The 23,513-nt window shown below is 35.7% G+C and overlaps 1 protein-coding gene across 4 annotated transcripts in view; it reads right to left on the minus strand.

Moving 5' to 3' along the window:
* Positions 1 to 23,513, minus strand: part of LOC111056890 — a 140,907-nt gene that overhangs the window by 34,738 nt on the left and 82,656 nt on the right. For all 4 annotated transcript variants that reach the window (XM_039433864.1, XM_039433863.1, XM_039433861.1 and 1 more), the window contains 9 exons: positions 20,143 to 20,366; positions 17,477 to 17,574; positions 16,481 to 16,621; positions 15,362 to 15,529; positions 12,915 to 13,054; positions 11,747 to 11,873; positions 10,440 to 10,559; positions 9,000 to 9,191; positions 2,031 to 2,153 (listed from right to left, as the gene is read on the minus strand). In XM_039433864.1, the coding sequence (XP_039289798.1) occupies positions 2,031 to 2,153; positions 9,000 to 9,191; positions 10,440 to 10,559; positions 11,747 to 11,873; positions 12,915 to 13,054; positions 15,362 to 15,529; positions 16,481 to 16,621; positions 17,477 to 17,574; positions 20,143 to 20,366 (1,333 nt within the window). The remainder of the gene's footprint in view (positions 1 to 2,030; positions 2,154 to 8,999; positions 9,192 to 10,439; positions 10,560 to 11,746; positions 11,874 to 12,914; positions 13,055 to 15,361; positions 15,530 to 16,480; positions 16,622 to 17,476; positions 17,575 to 20,142; positions 20,367 to 23,513) is intronic.

Below are 23,513 nucleotides of genomic sequence, written 5' to 3' on the forward strand. Positions count from 1 at the left end.
TTTGGTTTTGAAGCATCTAAATTTGGAAATCTTCTATGTGAAAATAATTAATGACTGAAAATTTTGTGAAGTGAACAACTACAAGACTTAACCTATTTCGGACTATGTGTAACCTTATCTAAATTTGGGAGAGGAATAGCACAAGGTTACCTTATTTTTCTCTCCCTAACATTTTGATGATGTATTGTATGAATCAATAAAGAATAGAGAATTTTTGTCAAGTGACGTTATAGAATGATATTCATTTCATGGAGAACGACTCCACCTGAAGAATGAGATACTCGGTCAAGCATATTAGTCTGACGATGCGTTTCACCAAAGCAAAACAATAGAAGGAACCAATTTGCCAACCAATAATATTACATATAATAGTAGTAATAATAGGACCAAAAGATGAGAAGGCTCCCATTTTCAAGTTACATGCTATATCTGAGATGAATTTTGAAACGATGGAGGTGAACATGTACCTAGTGTCACATTTATCAGTGAACGATAAAAATTGATTTATAGGTGAATAGTGATTATATATATCACGGCAGAATGCCAAGACTAAAAATTAAACGATGCATTTAGTCTTTATTCATTTATTTGTTTACTTTATATTCCATTATACACAAATATAATGCAATAAATATTGCAATATATAGCAATTTTTGGTAGAAATCCTGTTTGCTATATAATTCTGTTTGATTCATGAATAATTGAATAAATATGCACGATAAGAAAAGGACCAATAGGCCTAGCCCAAAGCGGGTCCCTTTCCGATTTTTGATAGAAAGAAGGTCCAAATAGTGGGTTAAGTTACTTCACTTTATCAATCCACTTCACGGTAAAAATGTTATCAAATTTGAAACTATTCTTCTTGTTTATTGTTAATTTGTCTATAGAGTTCATTTGTTTATTCAAATCAATCAATCCTATACTATTAAACGAGCAACTTCTGTGTTTATGTTTGTATGTTCAGATGTTTGGATGTTTAGATATTTATATGTTGGTATTTCACCGGATCTCGAAAACGGCTCTAACGATTCTCACGAAATTCAGAACATAGTAGGTTAATAATATAAAGATTCGATTGCACTAGGTCTCATCCCTGGGAAAACTAGTTGAAGGACATTAAATGATAATTTTTATTCATCCTTGGGAAAACAGCTGATAATAATTATTTCGTCGTCTGTTGGTGATGGAAGTGAGTGAGCGAGTTCATGTGTGTGGGACTGTGTCAAAATTATGACTCAGCTGTTGAACTTTTGTAATCATTATTTAAGAGTAAAATCATATATTATTCTTATTTTATTTAGTTTTATAATATTTTGTTTACAAAATGAAATTATGTTTATTGTTTTATATTTTTAAAATTGGTCAAATTATGAAAATTTGTAATATATGAATATAATTAATTTATGAATTGGCATTATAAATAAATAAATAAATAAAATTCAATCAGGTACTTGGTGCCGATTGCAAAAAAGCCGGGTTATTTTCAATCCTGATTAATTCCAGTAGATCCATCTTTTTGAGATGGTCTTCTCTGATTTGGTTCACGTGAAGTTAATCAGGATTAAAATTTAACCGGATTTTGTGCAACTGGACCTTTGTGAGGGAAATTTTTGCATCCCTCTGGGAATTAATCTCAATTTACTGTGATTAGATAGAACATTTCTGTATGAATGTTATTATTCTTTGTTTTATTCTGATTCATAGTTTCAGATTGAAGATTTGGTGTTGAAATTGAAGTGAACATAACCTACATAATATTTGGACGATTTGTGACAAAATCAGGAAATTGAAGAAGTTTTGGGCAATAGCCTGTTTTTTCTTTTCCGACTATTGTATTGTTCGCTCTATCTAATAAATAAATAAATAATTTCTTCTTTTGTAATACATTTTTTATGCTTTTATACATTTTTACTCCAGAGCGAAGCTCGGTCCCCGATATTATTATATGAAATTAGTAAATTATTCTAGAGAGTTCTATATTCTATTTCTTAGGCTACATAAAGTAGATAGATGAAAGTTGGTGGACATACTCCGAAAAAGAATAGCGCATTCCACGTCCAACTCCATGTTCTATGGCAATAGTTGATCCACCTCCACAGCGGCCATCGTGTTGTCGTCGTCCGAACTACTTCTTTCTCAACCAGGAAAACAGGCTGCAACAAAAAAATCAATCATATTCAATTATTATGTAAAAATACTAGAACTATTTTTATATAAACACAACTAGTTTCTAGGATACTAGTAATTTTCATAATAATTAAACATTAAAGTAGCTCTATTAAAATACTTAATTAGAATCATATTGAACATATTTGGATGACATCGTACAGACAAAGACCCTAAAGAGGTATACCCACAATGCCTATGCCTTCCCAATGCTAGCTCTTACTTGAAAAGGCTGCCATTGAGGTATTTTAGCGCGAGATATCCTATTATATTAAGCGAGCAATTTCTGTATATCTGGTTATCTGTTTATTTATGTTCAACGGATCTCGAAAACGGCTCTAACGATTTTCACGAAATTTGGAACATAGTAGGTTTATGATATAAAAATTCGATTGCACTAGGTTTCATCCTTGGGAAAACTCGCTGAACGACATTAAAAGGTTAATTCATCCTTGGGCTGAAACAGCTTCTGTTTATTGACCGAGCGAAGTGAGGTCCAAAGGTGCGTACAGATTTACACGCCGCGAACATGAGCAATTCACTTTTAATCAGCTGATGGCAAGTTTTTTATAGATGGAATTATTTAGGATTTTCGTTAAATAATAATGAAGTTTTTTATATCTATATCTTATACCGTTTCTGTAAAAATACAGATATAGTTAGCTGATTAAAAGTGAATCGCTCATGTTCGCGGCGCGTATATCTGTGCGCCCCTCAAGATTCAAGCCAATGGTTTGGCATTTCTCTTAATGTTTAAATGTTTATATGTTGCGCATTTACGGCGGAACGCGGTAATAGATTCTCATGAAATTTGACAGGTATGTTCCTTTTTAAATTACGCGTCGACATATATACACGGTTTTTGGAAATTTTGCATTTCAAGGATAATATAAAAGGATAGAGGAGCCTCCTTCATACGCCAATATTAGAGTTAAAATCAGACTATAGGTCTTTGGTATGTAATAATCTTCCAGGTTGCCCCCTCAATGGCCGATTTCAATTCCAAGTACGACACTAGCGTTGCATGTGAGTCTATGTATCTTTGTATCTTCAAGGTCTTTGCTTACAGAAGTTGTAAATCTGTATGGTAGATGATAATTATAGTATTGACTCAATACTATATATTTAATAGGTATACTCAATAAACCTGAGTAAAGTAATTGATACCTATTACATTTTTTCGACACTCTCCAAAAACAAAATTGTCATAAAAATGGGCCGTTTGCACAGTAAAAGCTTAAACTGAAATCAATTAGCTGGTGGCTTAAACTAAAAATGAACTACAATTTAACTAACAAGACTTGATATGGATTTAATCCTGTTTAAAATGAAATTTAGTCTAAACTGATACAGTGGAAACGGCCCTAAGTAGATAATAATTACACTTGAAACTTGACAAAGCAAAATGAATCAGTGATATTCAATAGGTAGAGACAAGGTACCTAGAATAGAATGTATTCTAGGTACATTGGGTAGAGACTAATATAATCATAATCACCAAATAAATTTCTTTCTATTGAAGGCGTGAAGAAGTATATAGTGAACATCCAAATTCAAATATAGTTCACATATAATTTTGTACATGAATTGAAAGATTGATCACTCTGTCGACTTTACATCTAGGTGTCATTTTTCTAATATGAATATTTCTTGTCCTTTCTAGTCGTATAAACTAGATTATAATATAATGTTATTATATTATGTTGTACCTTATGACTGAGTCAAGCAAATGCACACTATAGCTCACACTAAATTGAACTTTGAAGACCACACAAAAATAGAAACAAATCAAATTTATTGTAGAATGAGTTCGTTTTAGGAAGATTACATAGATTTATTTCTTCTGTGATTTAGTTTAAAAACGTCCGGATCTTTTCTACCTGTATAGTCAAAAGATTTCACAGAGAATATTCTCTTCTTTGATACAATCAACTCATTAATGGTGGGTTTGGGACGGTTATTATAATTTTGTTTCTTTCTGTAGCTTCGAATGATGCATAACAAGATGAAGTAGAAAATTTCAACAACACTGATTAGACTCAATCCTAGAAAAGTATCCAAGTAGGTAACTGATGATAGAATGAAATCTTCCAACGTTTTAGACAGTGAACGAATTCTAGGATAGAAAAATATGTCTCTAAAAACAATATAAAAATAAGTTCCGGAATTGTTGACGGGCAGAAACTCTCTATGTCCTATGTTGTACTCCATTTCTTCGCAAGAGGATAAACAGCTGCATTTTCCCACAGAGACTGCATCACCCTGATGAGCATCTAGAACTTTCTCAGCGCAAACTTTATTAGTTTCTCCACAGATTAGAGTGTCTTCGGTACGGGGAAGTTCGAAAGATACGCAGCCACATTTTTCGAGCATTGCATCCGACAAACAATCCTGTAGACAGTTTTTGAATGAGTATTGCAAGAAAAATTTTAGGTTGTTTTCGGAAGGTAACAAGCAGTTACGTTCGGCAGGTGATTTGTCCCACAGAGCGTGATCGAGATACATGTGGCTTGGATGTGTCAGAGACTTTACATCCCCATCAAAACTAGTCTCAGGCAGTCGGTACCATTCCCCACTTGCAAACGGGATCGCCCAAGGGCTGTGCAAAGCATACACAGGGTACTTAAGATGTGAAGACACCCTCTCAACATCTTTCCTTCTTTCACCCAGGTACTCATCAAGTTCCTTATCGGTGATATGTCTATAGATGTCATTCAAATGTGTAACAAACGATGGAACCATAAACACAATGTTCTCAGAACGGTTTTCAATTAACACAATGGGTAATCCATCAAATGAGCTGTGCACTTTCATTGTGTAGGAGTCGTATATTACATCTAGATGTTGGAGAAAGGTTGAATTCGAATAAAACAACGATGAAGGCACCATGTTATGCGTGTAACAGATGCCGTTAAAGAAGTTAATCTGCGGTTTCAAGTTGGTGTTGGATGGTTTAAGAATAATGGCTGGATCTGATACAATGAGAGTTTTGAAGTACCTCAATAAAACTTCGTTTTTCATCATGAAAGAAGTATTGCGAGAGGCTACACCCTCTACGTCGTTGTAAGATACATTCCATACACTACGGTAGATAGAATGGAAAAGTGGTAGAATTTTGAAGACGTAACTGATTCTATATACTTCAAGATGATTTTCTCTGTCTCCTTTTCGAATGAGGTCGTGCAGTGCTGACCGATTCACGAGGTAATCTCCGCAGTAGGTGAAAGCAGGACTGGGGAGGGTTGCTACCGAATGCGGCTTGTTATCGGTATTGATAACAATCGGCGATTCCTGCCATTTATTCCAGGTTTCTGTGAGGATGCTGAATGAGAAACTGAAAAATATCGCGAGGATGATAGCCCAAAACAGCTTTTCGATCCATCCTTTTTGCTTACAACCCAGGTACTTCACACCGTGCAGTGACGTTGAAGACAAGAACTCTTCTAGAACACTCCTGTCTAGCCATTTGAGATGTAGGCGCATCTTGGTAGAAAACTTCACAACTGAACCAATTAAACGTCTAATTCAGACTTATCTGAACCTAAATTTGAATGGGTGATGAAAAGCACTTCACGAGAAACTCTACAGTTCTACTCTGATCCTATGAAGCCTAGATTCGAGCACTAGAGACCGACCACAGTCAATTTTAGATGGTAAGAAACTCTCTGAACACTCTAAACACCACTTCTTAAGGATCATAAACAACTAAATATCTTTGAGACTACATAAGATAGCCTACATATCTTTGTGATAAAATGTGGAAAATAAATTGATTTGATTTGACACATAAATAACAAAACCCTGAACGAAACAAATTATCTTGTTCATGAACTTCACAATTTCTTGATTTTCTCTAGCCATGCATGAATCGAGCACCAAAAGAGCTTTCTAGAATCTAGCAATAGCTTTATAAGGGGAAAATTCACTATTGTTGATGATGGACAACTTTGAACGTGAACTTCAACATTTTTTTTGTAATCTACCACACGTGTCGAATGACTGACACTTAATCCCAAGTGACAGAATATTCCAAGTACTAATGTATTGTTTTGCACGCGAACGCTTCCAGAATTCAAATTAAAAATTGAAGACCAACACACCTACTTGGATGAAGTCATCAAAAGCAATATTTTAATTACATATTACAGGACATCATTATTTCATTCCACTGCATTTCAGCAGCTTCTTTGGAAATTCATGTTCAGGGACAATGGGGAAGAACCATGTGCTTTACTAAGAGGCGTTAATCAACTGAAATTAATTATTCAGTTGATCTGTAATGCAAAAATGTTTTGATAGACAACTATTTTCAATTGTCAAATGCATAAGCAGAGATAAAATATTCCACTGCATTTCATAGCTTCACTGGAAATTCATGTTCAGTGGCAGTGGGGTAGAACCATATGCTTTACTTAGAGGCGTTAATCAACTTGAATTAATTATTCAGTTGATCTGTAATGCAAAAATGTTTTGATAGACAACTATTTTCAATTATCAAATGCATAAGCAGAGATAAAATATTCCACTGCATTTCATAGCTTCACTGGAAATTCATGTTCAGTGGCAGTGGGGTAGAACCATATGCTTTACTTAGAGGCGTTAATCAACTTGAATTAATTATTCAGTTGATCTGTAATGCAAAAATGTTTTGATAGACAACTATTTTCAATTATCGAATGCATAAGCAGAGATAAAATATTCCACTGCATTTCATAGCTTCACTGGAAATTCATGTTCAGTGGCAGTGGGGAAGAACCATATGCTTTACTTAGAGTCTTTAGTCAACTGAAATTAATTATTCAGTTGATCTGTAATGCAAAAATGTTTTGATAGACAACTATTTTTAATTATCAAATGCATAAGCAGAGATAAAATATTCCAAGGATACTGTATTTGTAATTAGTGAATTAAAAGTAGCCAGTTCCCAACTGCGACATCCTGATAATATACCACTCTGAAAATATATGACAGGTAATATTTGTAATATGAATACATGGAAGGTGCATCACTTGTCATTAAATAAAGTAACAACTATCACACAGTATCTCTGATAAGAGTTCTTTACCCTCTAACTATATTCTGATAAAAAAGTAATCAACCAGCAAATAATAGTGGTTCAAGTTTTCTTAAAAATAAATAGTCTAAAAATGAATTTATTATTTGTCTCTTTCTCAAAAATATGTTTGTCAAGATCCCTTTCACTGCTCTCGAAAAAAAGATTAATGAAGTTACCTTAGTTGAGAGATTGTCGTAGTTTTCAGTACACCTATAGTGAGGTCCACGTTATAATGGCAGTGGTGAAAGATAGGAGAACAATGCCATCTGGTAGCTGATACAGGTTTATTGATGTAATTAATATTAACTGTTCTCGTTTAAAATGATCAATTATATTTTTCAATAATTTCATAATGAATTTTCATAATTAAAATGGAATATTATTAATTCTACACTGTTGAAAGACGATCTGGCAACAGAGCAAGAGCGAGAAAGAGATAGCGCTATCCGCTTTGTTGAATTATAGACAAGGATAGCAATACCATTCCTAATTAAACACTGCCATTATAACGTGGACCTTACTATAGTCATCTTACCTAGGATATAAATATCATTGGGTCAAAATGGAATGGAAATTAATGTATACGATAAATGGGATCCAATTTATTGAGAGGCCATGAAGTTTTGACATTGCTTCCAGCCAAACTATGACCATGAACTAATATAACCTTGGCCTTAGCTTCATCGCATGATAACATTGAAATGCGCGATACTCGTTAATATGATGAGAAAACATAGCTACAGGAATTAATTACCTAGTTACATGTCGAATAATTCCACGGAAATTAATGAGCTTCAAAAATTACTTTTAGAGCCTCAAGAGACTAATAGAACATAAATATTGTCACAAAATACTCAAGATCCAAAATATATTTTTATAGTATTCCAACAATAATTTTTCAGTATTACTGGATTAAACGATTGTATACTGGCTAGATGTGATCAACTGCAATACTACAGTATGTCAATTCAAGCAAGTAGTTTCAAGCATCAAATGAAACTGTTGTCATTTATTCAATCATTCAGAATTACACAACTTCTAGAAAAGTACCACAACAGATTCCAATTCCACAAAGTACCACAAAGCCCAAAACGGTTTCAATTCTATATTATACAACAGCTCGAATGTAGGTAGGTTATTGTCACTACTTTCATTGAGTTATACTTAAATTTAGGACGGTAGTATACCTTACCTTTTATTCCGTTTTTCCAGTCCCAATCCGAGGCTACATGTGTTTCTCTGGTGGGGGATTAGCCCAACGACGAATAAGAGAAGAAGTGGGCATGAGAGATGTCAGTAAAAGGATAGAAATGAGGCAGTTGGGCTGGTATGGACATGTACAGCGAATGGGGGATGATTGCAAAACAAAACAGTATGTGAATGTGAGAGTGCAACGAAGGAGAGCAGTAGGACGTCCAAGGTATTCATCGGATTGAGGAGATGGGAGAGGGGAAGAGGAGAGACTGTTCCAGAGATGAAGAGAATGGCAATGGATAGGGAATCATGGAGGAAATGGACTGAGGCTACCCCAACGCTCTAAAGGCATACTGGGCAGAGGCAAAGAAGAAGTATAACTCAATTTTAGTAAGGATAGTATTTCTTAGTTGAAGTAAAGTATTCCTTACTTTTTGTATCACCTGAGAGTGCAATAAGAGTAAATGATGAAGCCAATAATTGTTCACAATATTAAACGATAATAATTATCCAATCGTACTAATTATCTTTACGTTGGAAATATTCTATAAACTACGAGAAACATTATAAATAAATGGTTTACCTGGCTAGGATCAGATCTTGGCGTGGTGATGGAGGTGGCAGTGGCACTCAACACAGTGGGAATCACCTCTGACTGACCTTGGAAGCATCTTCTGACGATCCAATTCCTCGGAAACCAGATCTGCGTTCTCCATTGGAATGTCCTCGTCGGAGTTTTCACTTTCCTCAACTCTTTCAGCAATACAGGCTCACGCTGTCAACAAAAACAATCAACTAGCACAGCGGACTTATGTGGGGAAAATCAACTCATTATTTTATGTTCAATAATATTATTAAGGGATGGTTTCCGAGCTCAAGATTCAGCTAAGTTTTAGACTTTAAACAGCTGGAGTCAGAAAATTTGCTTTCCAAAACGGGGCGTAGACGCAGTTATTATGACAGTAGTCGCAGTTTTTATTTTCTCATTTCTATAATTGAAAACGTTTTCCCTTAACAACATTAAACATTCCTAAATAATTCGAAATAGCTGAAACTTTGCACTATTTTCTCATTATTTCATTTTGTTTTCAATTTTCTAGTTTTTCGAAATTTAATTTAAATGTGACTATGACAATGACTACGACTACGCCCTGTTTCGGAAAGAAAATTTTCTAACTCCAGCTGTTCAAAGTCTATAACTTAGCCAAATCCCAAGCTCGGAAACCAGGCCTAGAAATCAAAGAATTTTCAAATTGTTGTTACAGTAATGAAAATCTTATTCAGTTATGTTAGAACCAGTTCATAGAAGTTTCTGTTTAAATAATCTTAATTTAATCACTGGTAAATTAAAATAAACACGTTTATATAAAAGTGTATAAAGAGGGTACTAGTTATTTCTATAATAATTAAATAGTTCAAGTAGCACTATTTAAATACTTTATTATATACATCTATATTTAATCATAAATAGCGGAACAAAAAAGCAGATGCCAGCCCAAAACTTCTTCTAATTCTATATTTAGTCTTTAGACTTTTTTTCCCATGAGTATTATAAATGTTTTTTATGTTAAATTTTTATAAAATTTCTACATCTTAGGTTATCAATTTTCTTTTTTAAATTTGTGTATAGAAATGTGGTTTTTATGAACTTCTAATGACTCGCAAAATGTATTATTATTAGAATTTTTAACTTTTGGCATAAAATCTTAAACAATAGCAAAATTAGTGGCATCCCGACACATATTCATATATAGTGGGGGCCACATTTTCTTAGATCAGCAAGTAATCAACCAATTGTATTAATACTTTGTAAATAATTGTACCTTATATGCTTTTTGTAATCATGTCTATAATTTGAATAAACTCCTCTGGTCGTGTTGTACCCTCGACCAGAGGCATTATTATTATTATTTAGTCTGATAAAATGTCCAGAGTATTGTTCAAGCAATCGAATAGATGTTTTAATATATGTTGATGGATACACTGTGATATCAAAGTTATTGATCAAGTTCAAAGTTCCTACCTCTTTCATGAAGGTCAGGTCACGATGTAGGAAATAGACAGTCTGCTGTAGATGTTGGTTATTACACAGAAGTAGAGCTTCTTCATGAGCACTCCACTTGCACTCTTCTATGAAGCTCTCCTGAGAAAGAAAATAGTGTTTTTGAAAAAAAAATATTAAAAATTATACATAATTCAATAATATTTCTGAGCACACATGATTTCTGGTTGAAATAAAAATTGTATGATTTAAATGATTAAGCATTTGAACAAATACAAATAAGTATTACCCTATTCTACCTCAAGAAAACATGATAACACAACAATTGAAATGAAAAAAATGTCAGTAAAGTCATACTCAAATTTAAGCAGTTTGCGAAAGACATTATCAATGATAACAAGTCAACTTGAAACGTAAATAGAAAGCTGGATAGCAAGGAGAGTTATTCAAATTGATGTCATTTTACATAACAAAACACTTTATAACAATTCTGTTAAGCTATTTATAGTCAACTTTCTTAACCAAAAAGTTGGTTAAGTATATTCAAGATATCTATATATATAAAAGCGAAATGGCACTCACTCACTCACTGACTGACTGACTGACTGACTCACTCACTCGCAGAACTAAAATTCTACCTGACCAAAAAACGTTCAAATTTGGTAGGTCCCTTTATAATCTAGAGAGAGTACCTCTTCGAAACAGTTGTTAACTGATAACTAAATTAATAATTTTGTCAGGTTGGCATTAAGTTGAGTTGACTTTGTTAGGTTGGCACCAAGTTGAAGATTGAAATGCATTTATCGCGGAAAAATTGATTGGGCACTGCTACTTCAATAAGAGCTACTCGCTTCGCTCGCCATATCCGTTTAGCCACACGTTTAGTCGGGACCCCCGACTGGATCGTCCTAACATGATAAAAATGCTCAAATGAAATAATGCTGATCTCATTCTTAGACGATCCAGTCGGGGGGTCCAGGGGGCGGAGCCCTCTGGCTAGACGGATATGGCGAGCGAAGCGAGCCTGACGGCTAGTATCATATACAAATCAATAATTATTTTCTTAGTCTTAGTTTTCTTAGCCTGACGGCTAGTTCTACTATATACACCGTGTCCCACGAAGAGGTTTACACGTTTGATTTTATATTACGTGCCCATTCATGCACCGAACACATGTAAACCTCTCCGGGGAGACGGTGTATTTACATTTCACAATATATTCGAGTATTCTCCTTGATACAATGTGTATCAACTTCAACAGAAAGTTATCAATTTTTTCACAAAATATTCAAGGCCGAACTCTTACACAAATAACATACTGCTATTACCTCAGCTTTGTGTAGCTTATCCCTGATCCACGGACCTATCCTCGACAGAATAGGATGAATGTATTCCAGTCTCTGTTTGAGATTCTCCTTCATCTTTGTCAGTTTCCTTTGTACATTTTCTACAGCTCTGGAATAGAAAAAAAATATCAAATATAAGAATCCATTCATTCTCAATCATTCCATGCACATAAATAGACAGAAGAAGTTGAGATCAGTAAAAGAGTAAATCAGCATTCACATTGAGTTGTAGTGAGTAGATCACACCACGGTATTTAGATGGAAACGGTAGGGGTCACGAAATGTGTGCGCAGTGGCCAGTCAGCTAGATTGCGTCATCGCCACAAACCGAAGTTTTTAACATCCATTGGCAATTTATGGAACGTATTTGTTAAAAACAGATGATTGCATATAAAATGACAGCTACACCGGAAATTTAGCACAAATATATAGCGCGTGATACCTACCGTCTTCTTCTATATACCGTGGATCACCCATGCATACGGAATACATTAACAAATAAATTTTATTCTTGAATGTAGAACTAAGAATTTATTATTCTTTGAACACAACAAGGGCCGGTTTCTGAGCTCGGGGTTTGGCCAAGTTTTAGACTTTAAACAGCTGGAGTCAGAAAATTGGCTTTCCAAAACGGGGCGTAATCGTAGTTTTTATAACAGTAGTCGCAGTTTTTATTTTCTCATTTCTATCATTGGAAACGTTTTTCCTTGACGAAATTAAACATTTCTAAATAATTCAAAATAGCTGAAACTTTACACTATTTTCTCTTTATTTTATCTAGTTTTTAATTTTCTAGTTTTTTGAAATTTAATTCAAACGTGACTATGACAATGACTGCGACTACGCCCCGATTTGGAAAGCCAATTTTCTGACTTCAGCTGTTTAAAGTCTAGGACTTGGCCAAGTCCCGAGCTCGGAAACCGGCCCTAAATGATAGACTTGACCTATTTCGGACTATGTGTAACCTTATCTAAATTAGGGAGAGGAATTGCACAATGTTACCTTATTTTTCTCTCCGTGTCATTTTGATGACGTACTTATTGTATGAATCAATAAAAGAATAAAGAATGAAAGCTGAGAAGCAACAAACAAGATATCTCTGAATAACATAGATGACTACCTTTTAAAATTGAATAAAATCATTAATTACCTATGCATTAATACGACAGACTGTGCTTGTTCTACTAGGAGTTGTGGAATTCCATCGCCCAGACCTTTCAGTTCTGGATTGGCCAATATGCTAGAATACACCTTCTGGAGGTACTCCTTCATCACAGCCTCATTTACTTCCTAAAAACAAAACGATAAAAAATAAGTTCATTCTTAGTGCACTAAGTATTATAGCCAAATTTTCAAGCATAATAAGGAATACAGGAAAGATACAGCAAGAAGTTTCCTCAATTTGATTTTCTGAAGTGAGAATTCCTCATCGATTATTGTCATCAACAAATAGGCTACACAAATTGTATCTTCAAAGTGAATAAGATTTCTTAAAAAGATTCATTTTTATATAAAATAATTCATAATTTTTCAATGCTGATGGATTCGGAGTACATTGAATCTATCTACTCATCGATTAATCAATTGATCAACAAATAGGCTACAGAAGTTTTATTTTCAGAGTAAATAAGATTTGTTAAAAAATATTCATTTTTCATGTCAACAAATATATAATTTTTCAATGCTTCATGATGAATATAATTCTAATTGTACTATCCCACTGTCGCAGAAATTTTTTTTTGATAAAATAGACAGAGATTGAAACAGATAATCCATGAAAATGTAACTCTATGAATTTGAGTAATTTTTTACTAATGCGATTGAATAACTGGAAATCCAGCAGCAGTCATAACAGTAAGTCTATTCTGTTGTGTATCAATTTTCATGTGGATGAAATATATCAGATACAATAATGCGACTTGAATATAAATTGTATAGCGAATTACTTATTAACTCAGCACTCCTCATTCTATTATTGTTGATGAAGCATAGCTGTAGTGGAAGGTAACTTTGTAATTAGTAGTCAGTTCCGAGCTATCGGTTCTCTATCGCAAGCTTTAAAATTATTGTAACATGTGGTTATCAAATAAATTGGCTTTTTAAAAAGACTGTTTAATCGCAATCTTGAAATAAACATCAAAATGTTAGTTCCTTGCTAATTGAATCGATCTTTAATCCATTAAGCTGGGTTTACACCAAACTTATTAACAAAATGCTAATAACTAAATCCTTATAGATTCTATTAGATTGAACATAACTTATCATACATATGATGAACATAAATGTGTTTGTCAAGTTCCGTTCAATCTAATAGAATCTATAATTCCAAAGTTATTAACAAAATGTTCATTTTCCGTCCTTATAGATTGATATGGCGGAAGGTGTGGCTCGTTCATCAATTGGGCTAGTCAGTCGGGTCGAGCGAGGGGTTTGTTACCACTGTCTGAAAAAAAATGGCTTTTGGTGGCCCTGAAAAGGGGCCAAGTTTGTTGCTGGTGGCCCTGAAAAGGGACCAAGATTGTTGCTGGTGGCCCTAAAAGGGACCAAGGCAGGCTAGATGTTTAGTAGTCGTCGACTGGCGCGATACCACGCCGCGCGAGGGTCCCGGGCAGGTCCGTCTGGTGCGAGAGCAGGCCGGCAGGGGCTCAAGTCAATGGTTCGCAGTCTCCACTCTGGTTTACCCGGGCTACGGAGAGGGCTGACCGGGTGATCTACTAGCCAGAGGTCGTGCCGAATCTCCGCCGGGAGGACCTCCTCGACCACTTCCTCGTTTAGAAGGGGCCTTCGGTCAAACCCCGGGCAGGCAGGGTCGTAGGCTTCCGCTGCACACACTCCGATGTCGGTTCGGCACCCAACCCGCGCATCCAGAACCGCGCGCCAGTTGTTAGGCTGGGGCGCTAAGTCTTGGGGCGCAGCTGGCGCGGCGGTGTACAGCCTCAGCCTCTCCTCCACCTGGCGAAGCCGACGTAGGGCCCTCCTCTTCTGGGTTCGGCGGCCGGCTCGGTTCCTCCTAGGCATCGGCTGGGTAGTAGACAAGGAAGACACCTCAGGTTGCGGTTAGTCTCGCCGTGGTTCCCTCATTGGCCTGCTCGCTGCTCTGCTCCTGGTCTCGGTAGTGGTCTCGGCTGGTAGTGGTCTCTGGTAGTGGTCTCTTCTGGCTCTTCAGTGGAAGGCTGCTAGTGAGCAAGTGCTATCGAGGGTAGCTGAGTAGCCCCCTTTTATTCACAGTCCCCGAGTTCACCTGCGCTGCTATTGGCCGGCGGTGCTCGGCCAATAGAAACGCAGGAACGGGTGGCGGCGACTGAGGCGCACCCTGGTGGCGGGTGGGTCAACCACTCATTTGGTTGATGCATGGCGTGGGGAGCAGAGCAGAGCGGCAGGCTGAAAGGTAGCGAACGCGAGGGAGGTATCAAGATTCTATTAGATTAAACATAACTTATCATACACATGATGAACATATGTGTTTGTCAAGTTCCGTTCAATCTAATAGAATCTATAAGGACGGAAAATAAACATTTTGTTAATATATTTGGTGTAAACGCAGCTACACTACTTCACTTCTACTACCTTTTCTACAATTTATACAATTTCACTGACCTTTTCAATTTCTTCATCAGGCAGTTTTTGAGCACGCAGTTCAGAGATGAGTCGCTCTCTAAAATGAAGAAACCAGCCTCGTGTTTCCTTCTCTAAAATCGAAACTAAAATCGGAAGAGCTTTCTTCATAATATCTTTACTATACAGTCTCAAATCCAGTTCAACGCCCTGAAACAAACAACATTGAAAATTGGAGAAATATTATCTAGAGAAGCTTTTTCAAAAGAAATATAAACTCAAGGAAAGTACAATAGAAATTATGCTTCAAGTCAAGAGTCGAAATAATAATATCAATGTGGAAATAATATCACGAAATATGATTCAAATAATGGATATATTAACTGAATTACATGATACAACCACCAGCATAAGAAGGTACCCTAGTTCACGAGTACCATCTTGGTATACAAAGTAGGTTAGATTTGGTATACTGTCTTTTATATTGATTTTGCTAGGACTAATTCAATCAGATTGAATTATATTATAAAAACAGCACCGCATAAGATACAGCTCGATCAAGAATGAAATAATATCAAATACAGTATTATTGAATGAAAAAGACTAAGAAATTGTCAAAAAACCACTGATTTATTGATAATTAGAAAGACCGGTTTCGGTTATTACACCATTGTCAATCTCTGATAAACTCAGTAATAAATCTGTGTTTTTTTGACAATTTCTTAGTATTTTTCATTCAATATGAATAATTACCACAATATCAACATCTCAACTACACAAAAAAGAAATACAGTATTAGAATTTTACAAGGGACTAGGAATGCAAATTGTATAATCTTTGGATTTTCGTTTACTAATCATTACAAATTATGTACTATATTTGACTATGTATAAACTTGAAGCTATTGATCTTCACTCCAAGATTATTTATAACTTAGCTCTTGAATTTCTTGAATTAGTATAGAGTACATTGTTAATTTATCCTTTATTCATTTTCACGTACACTTCACAATGAAATTATTGGGAGAGAAAAAACAAGATTAAACTCGTGCAACTAGGACTTACTCTAGTCTTATTCTATGGTATTTGTGAGCTTGAACCTAGAAATAAGTCTCTACTTTTTGCATAATTAAAATTAATCACTTGAAAAAAATTGAATTACCTTTGGTGTTAGAAATAAATACGGTATTGGTACGGGAGGATGGGAGGCTTCACGTTCCACTTCAAATTTTTCGGTGGCAGCTCTTTTCAACTGACGACGTACAAATCCACATAATAACTCTAACGAATCTTCAAATTCTCTCTGCAACAAAACCATTACATCAAACACAACAAACGATGAATCAATAGCAAGAATTATCTTAGAAACCCACATTTCTAACCATCAGTTTGTATTTACCAAAAAATAATTGCCAGATATTTATTTATTGTACAAAATACTACAATCATAATAATAATTATGACATTGAAGGAAAAACTAGACTGAGCCTGTACTATTCCTCTCCATAAATTTTGATAAAAAGTTAATGTTGTCCAAAGGTTGAGGTTATGTAATCACATACTGCTTAAAAATTTATTTGATATTGTATCTAATCAAGTATCGGTGAGCAATTTCAAATTTGATCAGTGGTAGAGCTTCCGTTGCTGTTCGTGGTTCAATTGATGAATGAAATTAGGTTGTTAAATCAATCTTACTAATGAGATGCTTGAGACGTCAACGATGCCAATTTATTAACGTCTGAAATCTAATACTTAATTACCTGAACGTGATCTGAATATTTATTGAGATTGGGACATGTATTGAATTAATATCGATAGTATCTATCAATAGAGCACAGCTGCGCAATTGTTTGAATTTGCATAGCATGACACAGAATAATTTATAAAGAATCATGGAGATTAAGTTCCGGTTGCACGAAAGCCGGTTAAATTTTAATCGTGATTGATTTCACGAGAACCAAACAGAGAAGCATAATTTCCAAAAAAGCCTTCTCTGGTTGGTTTTTGTGAATTGATCACGTTTAAAATTTAACCTGCATGATTTCCGAAAGAGCCTTCTCTGATTGGTTCTTGTAAAATTGATTACGATTAAAATTTAACCGGCTTTTGTGCAACCGGGCTTAAGAGAGAAATATAATGAAAAAAGTGGATAACTCACCCTACAAACCAGTTCTGCCACAAGATAGCGGCATCTTTCCTCTCTGAGTTTAGCGTCCAGGTTATGAGCAAGCAGTGATGGCACACCAATCAGAATATCTGAAAATCGAAAATTTCCTCATTACAAGTCCTAAATTAATATTGAATAATATCGTAGATATTAGTTGGTTGAGATATCCGTTCTTCTAGTATATATATTTTTTAAATCAAATTTTGAAGTGATTTTTCTTTTATAGAGAGAATTTGTGAATAAGCTACCCTATACGCAATGAAAACTGAAATTGGAAAATTCACTGATTCGAAGGTTCAACCACAATTAGATTTTTCAAGGCTCTTCGCTTGCATACGTCCAAAGAGACTAGGTAATAACGTTCAGGTCTCACTGCTTAGACGAGCTGTCCAGTCGAACCTGTTTGATGAGACGTAAGGATAGATCCAGGCCTCTAGTGACTGAGCGATATAATGGGCGAGAGTCATAACAATTATTATCAACACAATAATTTGTGGACAGTAGCTCTCATAGAAATTTATTTCTAGCTGAATTGAATTTTTTATTGTCGTTGAACACATAGTGCAATAGACATAGTCATCAGGAAACATAAAACATACAACAGTCACACAGACAGATACAAAATAAAGCGTTTCACAGAATTCAATAAGGAGTCGGAACACATATCACAATAACTTCAACAAAAAATGAGTTCTATACATAAATGATACATGAATAGATATAGCCTATGAATATATTTGAACAGTGGAATAAATCATAAAAAAGAAAGGCTCTCTATACTCAAGTCATTCCATTCTTGGAGTGAATATAGTGGTTTGGATTTCAGGAACTTGTACATTATAGTTTTAAATTTTCTAAAACTAACATCTCTAGCATCTAATGGTAACTTATTAAATAATTTTATACTCATATACTCAAAGTTCATTTGAGTCTTAGTCAATCTAGCCTGCGTTACCTGCAGCTGATTCCTATTTCTTGTGATGTGACTATGTATATCGCTTCTTTGCATTAATTTATCGAGATTACCTTTAGCAAAGAGCAAACAATTAAGAATGAATAGACACGGTACAGTGAGTATTCCTAGTCTTACAAAATGATCCCTACAAGACTCAGTGGATGGGATGCCAATCATTCTTTCAGAGCCTTCTTTTGCCACAGTAATACATCTTTAGCACCAGGAGCATTACCCCAGATCAGAATTCCATATAACAAATGAACATGGAAAAAAGCATAATAGGCATTGATGACCAAATCAAAGCTGGTACAATATTTCAACTTGCCAAGTAAATATGTCACTCTAGATAAACGTTTACAGAGGTTCATAGTATGAGTATCCCAGCTGTTTTCCCTGTCGTCAAAATTTACAGTTGCAGAAGTCTTCAGGGTGGTTGATGTCAGCTAATTTGGGACTTATTTGCTCGACTCGTAAATAACAGTTCATGATACAGATGCTTTCATTGATACTGAATCAGGTAGGCCTACTATAATAATATTGATGTGCAGTCTATGACAAAGATGTTGAGTTTGTTACTGTGAATTGGTTTTGCTGCTCCAAGATCCTCCCACATGATCTCGGCTCCCAGGCCAGAACATACTATAATCATACAGAGAATATAACATAAGAAGATATCCCATTGTATAGGGCGTTTACGAGTATGCTTGTATGTTTCGTATTGTTAAGTTTCGTATGTTCCAAATTTTTACTGTTAACTCAAGCTGGTAGTCCCAGAAGTCTTCTTTGTGCAGCCATGTGACACTGGTAGTCTCTCTTAACCTAGCTCCGCAGTGCAGGCTGGATGCTTGTCTGACTCGGACTAGGCGCTGAGACAGCAAGTAATAGCAGCGTTGGTGGGAATGCGAGCGGCCGCAGTAACATCTTCCACCCAGAAATGGTCGGCGTAGTTCCGCTTAGCGGACAGACGAAAGATCAATCCAGTCGGTTATTTGATCCCTCCAGCCAGGCTCAGCCAAGCAGCCGAGACAATAGAACAATGGAGTGACGGTCTTATTCGCGTTCATCAGCAGTTTTCTTTCTCACGACTATTTTATTTTTGTGTGTCAATAATAACCCCAGTCACCAGTAAAAAGTTTCCAGAACGAATCTGCAATCAGAATTTCTCTATCACGAAAAATAACGAAAAAAACCCAGCTGTTGATCTTCCGGCAACTGTTAACAGTCATCCTGCAATGCGGCCGAAACACTTCCAAGCCAGACACCCATCTCAAATGACAACAACGCCAAGCTGTGAGAAACCATCCTGCACTGCGGCGCTAGGTTTACTGTGCCGTTCTTACACTCTCACCCAACCAAAAGTAATCATCGACACTAGCAGGGGCGTAGCGAAGGGGGGGTTTCTAGGTTACAACCCTACAACTCCCCCCCCCCAATGATCTCGAAAAAGAGACCCAAAAAATTAAATTATCCCCCACCCAACAAAATCCACTAGATGAAGTCTATATGGAGAACAACATTTTTGGTAAATCCTCCTCCATTTCAAATTCCTGGCTACACTACTGGACAGAATAGTCGACAGTATTCGGCTACAGATAGCAATAAATCGGCTTGAAATTGGAACATGGACTATATTGGAGCATGGGATATCTTTTTATGCTATCTTTTATCTAGGCTATCACATTAAAATAGATTATAAACTGACCGAGAAGTTTGAGAGCACCGGTAACGAATGAGGCGAGCGCCTGCGACAGGCTGAAGAAGTGCGACACGAGCCTCGCCCGCGCCGTGATGAGGATGAATCGCAGCGCCAGTGCCAGGTCGTCGAGCAGCGAGTCTCTCGTTCGCTCCGTGCCCTTCTGTAGCAGTCCGCTCAGCCGCCATTTGTGCGTTTGCCCGGCAAAATTCAAACTCGGCACCTCGAACTCACTAAAACAAAACAGGCACTTCAAATACCCCCACAAATTCAAAATATATTATTAATTCTATTCTTGACAATCATAATATTCCAAGTTCTTGGCCGTTAATCTAACCCAACTAACATTGTATCAAATTTCACTTCAACAGTGATGACTAAAAATGTCATCACTTTTGTGTTTGTAAACACTTAGGGCCATTTTCCAAGCTCAGGATTTGGCTAAGTTCTAGACTTTAAACAGCTGGAGTTAGAAAATTGGCTTTCCGAAACGGGGCATAGTCGTAGTCACGTAATTATAGTCACGATTGAATTAATTAAAAAAAAACTAGAAAATTGAACACAAAATAAAATAAAGAGAAAATAGTGCAAAGTTTCAGCTATTTTGAATTATTTAGGGATGTTTAATTTTGTCAAGAAAACTATATAAATGAGAAAATAAAAACTTCGACTACTGTGATAAAAGCTGCAACTACACCCCGTTTTGGAAAGCCAATTTTCTGACTCCAGCTGTTTTGAGTCTAGAACTTGGCTAAATCCCGAGTTCAGAAACCGGCCGTAGGGCCGGTTACAGAGCTCGACCGACCGTCAGTGCGTACGTCAGTCGCGCTTGTCTTTCCATAGATATTCCATGTATCCGTACAGAGCAGGACTGACAGCACGCATGCGTACGGTCAGTATCATGCGTTTTATACAGCGTACGAAGACCATCGGTCAAGCTCGTGCGCATCCGTTCCATCGGTCGACTGACGCGCTAATGAAACAATTAATAGAAGCTTTCAGAGTTGTATTGATCAGTAGCCCGATCGCAACATAACCAATGTGCTGACACCTCTGCCCGACAATCAGCTGATATTGAATTGAATAGCATAATGAGTGAATTCAATTAATATTGTCATATTTGAATTCAAAGTTTTTCTGTACATTTCTTCAATCATTTCTAATTTTTTTATTAAAAAATCATATATTATTAATATTATCTACATTTATTTGATCCGTAGCTTAAAATAACTGCAAGTATTCCCAATGGTGATACAAGCTCGAAATAACTCATCAAAATTTCTGATGGACATTCTGAGGTAGTTGAAAAATGTATCTTCACCCCAAGCAATGATGTATATAATGGTACTAAATTCCCTTTGAAATGCTCTTTGGGCGACCATCGGGTGAACTTGATATCTACGTCTTTTAATCTTTCGTTTACGAAGATAATAAGCTGCAATAACAATCTGTAAAGGCGTCCATTTTGTGAGTCAGAAAAACTGATGTATGGTCAGGATGGTGCATACGCACTGACGGTCGGTCGAGCTCTGAATGTGTAAAACTGATTCATCGATGCGTACGGTCAGGATGGTACATACGCACTGACGGTCGGTCGAGCTCTGTAACCGGCCTAAATGTTTGTGAATTATGGAGGATTTACATTCTTTGTTATTGTTAAGGTGATATTGTTGTAGGTATCCATATTTAATGAAAACGACTTAATATTGGCAAAACCATCGATTCATTAAAACAATTTGAGATATTAGTATAGATTGTTACACTAATTATATTTGTAATTCTATTCTTGAACAGTCTTAATATTCTAGTATACTGAGTTTGTTTTTGTTTAATAAATCAAATTGTTTTGACAATAAAGTTGTTTTCATTCTATTACGATGGCTTTAAAGAGCTGGGCCTCATCTATAGTACCTTCAGTAGCCTACTCAAGTTAATTATTACTCGCAGTATGCTCTGAAGATAGGGCCTCATCCTTTGAAACACATTTTCATCTTATGAATCATGTAATTGCTGTTGTAAAAGTGAAACTTGGGTCATATCTTCAGAGCGTACTGAATTGAGTAATAAATGTTCTGAAGATGGGGCCCAGTAGTACTTTGAAACTGACTCTGTAATTCACACACTCAAGTACATTAGTAAAGGTCGATTAATCGAAATATCATGACTAAGTATGATTTTAGGGGATAATGATAATTATGGAAGTACAGTAATAATTATCACAGAAAACGGAGGAAGCCATCTTTTATAGGCATCATCAAGATAATCGTCAGCTAAACTGAGCCCAACAGAAGTCTCAGTATTGCGGGCTTTCTAGGGTATTTTAGTGCTGTGCCGGCTCTCAGAGAGTTGACCGTCTATTCAACTACAAGTTTTCAAAAGAGTCGTATAATCTTGAATAAAAAAGTTTTAGAAGGAAACATTTTGACATAAAATAAAAAAGACTTGGTCACAACTTATATGTCAGTGTGAATTTTTCAATAGCATGAAATGATTGAACTTGAAATACTGTTGATCACAACATCATACATATATATTAATTATCATATAATCATAAAAGATAGTATTATTCGAACATAAATCATTCCTTCAATTCCTGACGTTTACTAAAAGCTCCTATGCTTTAAACAATAGCGTAAGTAGATATCCCATGGTATAGGGCGTTTATGTCGTAACTTTTACTGTTATCTCAAGCCGATTACTGTCGATTATTGTCGATTTTTACTGTTTTTTCTCAAGCCGATTACTGTCGATTATTATCAAAATTACTGTAAAGAAATTATCGTATAAATAATGATGAGAATAAGTGTGAAAATTTGAAGCATGCATGTAACAATTTCCAACTACTATTACTGATTGGAACAATAAAGAAGCTTTAATTACAACGAAAAATAACGATTACAATGTTTGCACTTGTAGGATAGATGAGTGCTGAAATTTGAATGAAAATGGATCTTCGTGTATTTCTCTCAGATCAATAATAGTTTCTATACTACTTAATCTGTGTTTACACCTTAGACCAGTTATAGAATAGACACGCCCCATTGTATATTCATACTGAAAGTCGATGAAGCCAACATCTCCTGCCATATTGCCTCATCGTGACGTCAGCATTATATAATATATAATTATAAATTCTTAATTATATAATTTTAGTTCTTTAATAATTTACTTACATCTGAAATAGTCACAATCTGCTATAGAAAACAATGTAAACAAACTCTACAGAAAAGTTTTCTATATGATGCTGACGTCACAATGGGGCGATATGGTAGTAGATGTTGGCTTCATCGACTTTTAGTATGGGGCGTGTCTATTCTATAACTGGTCTAAGGTTTACACCAAATCTATGTAGATTCTATTAGATTGAACATAACTTATCA

The sequence above is a fragment of the Nilaparvata lugens genome, chromosome 8, assembly GCF_014356525.2.
Source record: "Nilaparvata lugens isolate BPH chromosome 8, ASM1435652v1, whole genome shotgun sequence".
In the NCBI taxonomy this organism is placed as follows: Eukaryota; Metazoa; Arthropoda; class Insecta; order Hemiptera; family Delphacidae; genus Nilaparvata; species Nilaparvata lugens.